Source organism: Lepidochelys kempii, chromosome 12 (assembly GCF_965140265.1).
Source record: "Lepidochelys kempii isolate rLepKem1 chromosome 12, rLepKem1.hap2, whole genome shotgun sequence".
NCBI classification, from domain to species: Eukaryota; Metazoa; Chordata; order Testudines; family Cheloniidae; genus Lepidochelys; species Lepidochelys kempii.
The window spans coordinates 20,057,350-20,062,227 of NC_133267.1; the positions used below are offsets into that span (position 1 = coordinate 20,057,350).

At 43.4% G+C, this 4,878-nt stretch overlaps 1 protein-coding gene across 1 annotated transcript; it reads right to left on the reverse strand.

Annotated features, from left to right (window-relative positions):
- Window positions 1-525: 525 nt before the first annotated feature.
- UQCRFS1 (ubiquinol-cytochrome c reductase, Rieske iron-sulfur polypeptide 1) lies at window positions 526-4,610 on the reverse strand. The gene is made up of 2 exons (XM_073307763.1): window positions 4,332-4,610; window positions 526-1,314 (listed from the first exon to the last, which is right to left on the reverse strand). The coding sequence occupies exons 1-2, from the start codon at window positions 4,540-4,542 to the stop codon at window positions 704-706; spliced, it is 822 nt and encodes a 273-aa protein (XP_073163864.1). The 5' UTR covers window positions 4,543-4,610; the 3' UTR covers window positions 526-703.
- Window positions 4,611-4,878: the final 268 nt, after the last annotated feature.

Consider the following 4,878-nt stretch of genomic DNA (forward strand, 5'->3'; position numbering starts at 1 on the left):
TTCCCATCAGTAAACTTTATTTTGTTTGCTAGTTAACTGCTTCTATTGAAGAAGTTAATGAGATTAGAACTTGATTTTTCTGGCATACAACCACATACAGGAGTCTGTTTGAATTACTTGTTTTTATTTTTAAATCAACAGTTTAATCAATGTTTATCTCCATCTACCATCAAAGTCAAAACTGATGTATACTGGTGTAGAAAGCAAGATATTTCAAACTAAAACAACATGTCTATAATGATGAGTAGGATTTTTTTTTTTTTTTAAGAAGTATGCCTCTTAGAGATTAGTTTTTATCTGTTCCCTAAAACAACTGAGTTGTTCCCAGGTCAGGTTTTCCTATCATAGTATGCAAGGGTTTTCTGGAAAGTGGGACTGAAATGGCTACGGTTAAGTATGGAAAATTCTGGCTTAAGTTTTCTGTTCCAATGCTACATCACCCCATACTTATTACCAGGGCATCCATAACTTTATTAGGTAATGCCATCAGATTTCTTCAGTAATCAGACACTAACAGCAAGTAAATGACAGATCACTCAGTTCGATTCTTTATTGGGAAGCATTAAAGCATACTTAATAAGAGTGATTTTAGACAATTAGGTACATGTTTTAGGATCATTTAGGTTTATACCACACCAGAATATTAATCCTTTTTCCAGAATGTTCATACAGCAAAAGATGAAGCAGACAAATGTCCAGCTATTTAACCAACAACAACTAAGTCATCAGAAGCAAATTCGTAATATGGAACCTCAAGGTTGGCTGGAGCAGGACCTTTTCTAATTCTGCCAGATGCATCATAGTGCGACCCATGGCAAGGGCAATAATAACCACCAAAATCTCCAGCATTTGCAATGGGTACACAACCAAGATGAGTACAGACACCAACCAGTATAACCCATTCTGGTTTTTTTACTCTGTCTAAATCATGCTGTGGATCTCTTAGTTCAGTCAATTGTACTTCAGCTTCCTGATTGATCTCCTTCTGGGTTCTGTGACGCACAAAAAGGGGTTTCCCTCTCCACTTGAAAGCCATATTCTTGCCTTCCGGAATTTCAGACAACTTGATCTCAATTTTTGACAATGCCAACACATCAGCAGAAGCACTCATGCTGGAAACAAACTGGGTGACAATATTCTTAGCAGCATATGCAGAGGCTACACATGTTGTTGCGGTCAGAAGATAGGAAAACGCTTTCCTAGCATCGCTGCTATCTTGAGAAGATTTTGTTTTATCTAACACATCTGAGCGACGGTAGTCAGAGAAGTCAGGTACTGTGACATCATTGTGGACGTAACGAACACTAGTTGGAGCTGCAACAAAAAAGTAAATACTATTAACTGCAAGCATCTTTATAATAAAGACCTAGTACTATATTACTATGATGCTGTTTTGTTTTGTTTTCAGGAATTCAAGGTGAAATTGGAAAGAGGTCCGTAAGACTTTCTGTTAACAGTAAATCTGATAACTGCATATTGTTAAAAAGTAATTACCACAACAGGGCTGTAACTAAGACAATTTGGGAAACTTAACAAGTTTCTATCAAGAGACTGCAACCACCCACCAATCTCTGACACTATAAGCCAAGTCTATCTAAAAAGAAAAACTCTGATTGTATTCTGTTCACAACTGAGCTATGTAATGATTTAAAGAGCCCTGGCACAACTTAAAATACAGTAATAGTAAAGGACATTTTAAAATTCTATATCCTCTTAAAAGCTTGAAATCTGTTTCCTTGCTAAATCTTCCCTTCCTTACTTTTCTTACTGAAAGACTGCTTATGAACGATGGCTTACCACAATTTTAAAACTTTAAAAAACAAACAAGTTTGATTTTTAGAGACAGTGGTAGGTTAAATGGCAGCCTATTATACATGTTAACTTTTTACACTGAAGAATACCATGGGCAGCAGGGAGGGAAGACTGACAAATTCTTAGTGATTTTTTTTTTCATTTTAAAGTTCCCTGGAAACACTGGGATTAAGAAACATGGATTTAAAAAAAGCATTTAGACCATGAACCTGCAATTATTTATACATGTACTTTACTCTGACTTCAATGGAACCACTCAAGAGTGTAAAAATAAGCATGCATGTGTTTGCTGGATTACTGCACAAATTTAAGATGTTTCCCTCAGGTCTTCTATTCACACTCCAGTGCCAAACTTTATTGGTTGGATTCCCAGTTTCACAATTATTATGCCAAAATGGTCCACTGGGTCAGCACCAATGCAAACTTACGTGGCATTTTTTTCAGAAAAAGTGAAGGCTATTTGTCTTAACAAAAACTGATACTCCGTTAAAGAATAAAGTAAATATCAACTTAAAGGCTGAAAATGCTACCTGCCAAGATTGTTATGTACTGAAATATTTAGCCTTATATTGCATATTTAATTTGTTTTTCTAGAAATTCCCATTGGTAACATAAAAAGGTTAATATTTGAAAAGATATTTAATCTTTTCAATGGAGAAGTGTAATTTAGCATTAACCCTCACATATAGCATTGTGTGTATAAACTGTTTCCTATTACTTGCACTGCAAGTATTAATCAAATGCATATCCTGTTATTAATTTTACAGCAGAATGTCAGCCTCAAATATTTGTGTAATTGTGATCACTACAAAAGCATCTTTCCACAAGGTATAGTAGTTCCCAATATCTGTGTAAACACACGGTGAAGGCTATTACTACATGCCACTGAATTGGAAGATTTTGATGGCTTCTGTACAATGTAGCAGCACACAGGACAATTTGAATTAAGGATTTTAAGTGGGGTTCTTATGCTGGAATTAAACTCTGAAAACTGTAGTGTAGATTTCAATGTTTGTATCTCAATTACATCAGTTAAAGCCCAAAATTTTCAGAAGCAGCTGCTAATTCTGAGTGCAATTTCTGGTCTCAAACCAAGGCTGAGGTTGATTTTCACCCAAGAAGAGGTGCAGGTGCTCTGTGCCTCTGAAAAATCAAGCCAAAACAGTGTCAAGTTGGTCACTAAGAACTTGAGCCTCCCCCAAACACACACATTCAATGGCCACTTTAAGTGCAACTGTTCCATTTACAATAAAAATATTAACTAAATCAAGCAAAGGCAATCTGGAAACAGAGAGAAACTATTCTGTCCATTTTGTGCAGGCTTATATCCTCATTGCCTTATCTTCCCTAGAAACTAGGTTAATGTTTGGAAATCTTGAGAAATGTCCACAAACCAATGTTAAACAAGACACGAGTCACTATAGACAAGGCCAAGTGCCATTTAACATGTCAACTGGTCAATACTTGTGCATGCCCATGTTTATGGACTAACACGTGTAAGCCCGTTACTTTTCTTTTATATAGGAAAATGGAATAAATACTTCCAGTTTTAAAAACCGGAACATGGATAGTGTTATACTGAAATTTTGCATGGAAAATTTTCATGGAGACCCGACTTTGCTAGGTTTGAAAACTAAGTCCTGTGAAGTCCACCACTATACAAACATTCTACTGAAAGGAACTACCCTTGCATATACTATTGCAAAACACTGCATGAACTGGACAACAATAAGGCTGATGGCATGAGTCTCCTGGTAAGATTAAAACTATTGTTTTTGTAACCATAAAGAAGCCCCTCACTTTTGGTCTCTGATGTAGTTCTTCACTTGTAGTTAAAACAATTAAGTACCATCAACATGCTACATGCAGTGTTTTCTGTTCTCTCCCTCTTCTGGAGCTGTGAAGTGAAATCCTGCCTGGAGTACCTACGAAGGAGTCAAGCACAAACTCTTGTCTAAAATCACTGCTTGTGATCACGCAGTTTGCACTGGATTAGAGTCAATTACTTCCTCAAGTATGGAAACACTCCAACTGTTCACATTTCCCAGGGTCCCTCAGTCCCACACACAGGGGAGATTTACAGCACCCCTGCACCAGACCCTATGTGGGCTGAGAAGGCTTCGTCCGCTGGGGATAGACGCAAACACTTCCTGGGGTGCAGCTCAGAGTCAGTAACTCACAGCTGAGCTGTACGAGAAACCCGAGCACGAGAAGTGCAGCCCCAGCCCCCAAGGTCACTCCCAAGGCCAGGCCAACCTGAAGTGCGGCTGCAGAGGGGCCGGCTGCAGAGGGGCCAAACGCAGGCCTGGGTCAGTCCCCACTCACACAGTGACCTGAGGCGTACGGGGGCGGGGGTCTCACTGGGACTGCGAGCCTCCTCCCGGGCTCCCTCCCACCCCCGACGCCATGCGCCACAGCGACCCGAGCGCTGCTCCCTAGGGCAGCGAGGCCCACAGGCCCCAGGAACGCTCCCGACCCTGCGGCTCCATCTCAGCGCCCCGACCCCAGGCTGCGCCCACCGTTGAGGCTGGCGGTGGCGACGAGGCCTCCGCGGGGCGCTCGGCCGCTCAGCGATTCCCGGCACAGCACAAGCCGCTTCGGGTCCAGCGGCAGCTTCTCGGCCTGCACCACCAGCCCCGGGACCAGCGGCTTCAACGGACCCGGCACGGCGTGCGCCGCGGCCGACAGGTACGGAGCCAAGGGGCCGGCGCGGGCGGCCACGGACAACATGGCGGCGACTGCGACTCGGACAGATCACCTCAGTCACCGGCGGGCGCAACCTGCCGGTAGGCGTAACCACGCGAGGACGACGTGCCCCGCCTCCTGCACGTACGTACGTGCGCACACCCCGCCCCCTTGGCTGGGGTGGGGGCCAGTCAGGCTGCGCTTGCCGAGGGCACTGCGTGACGTCATCCAGGCATCCGCCTCGGCGCGCAGGCCCGGCTCTGTCCCGCCCCCCCAGCCTTGGGCTCTGGTGCCCAGTGGCCGTAGGTAGGCTCCATGCCAGACTGGGTGTCCTCGGGCGCTGCCAGGGCAGCACGGTGATGTCATTCGGAACACCACTGC

Bases quoted from the DNA above. Each gene is read 5' to 3' on its own strand.
- UQCRFS1 (XM_073307763.1), bottom strand. From the start codon at position 4,542: ATGTTGTCCGTGGCCGCCCGCGCCGGCCCCTTGGCTCCGTACCTGTCG. The intron at 1,315-4,331 runs GTGGGCGCAGCC...TTTTTGTTGCAG, and splicing joins CGCCACCGCCAGCCTCAACG to CTCCAACTAGTGTTCGTTAC.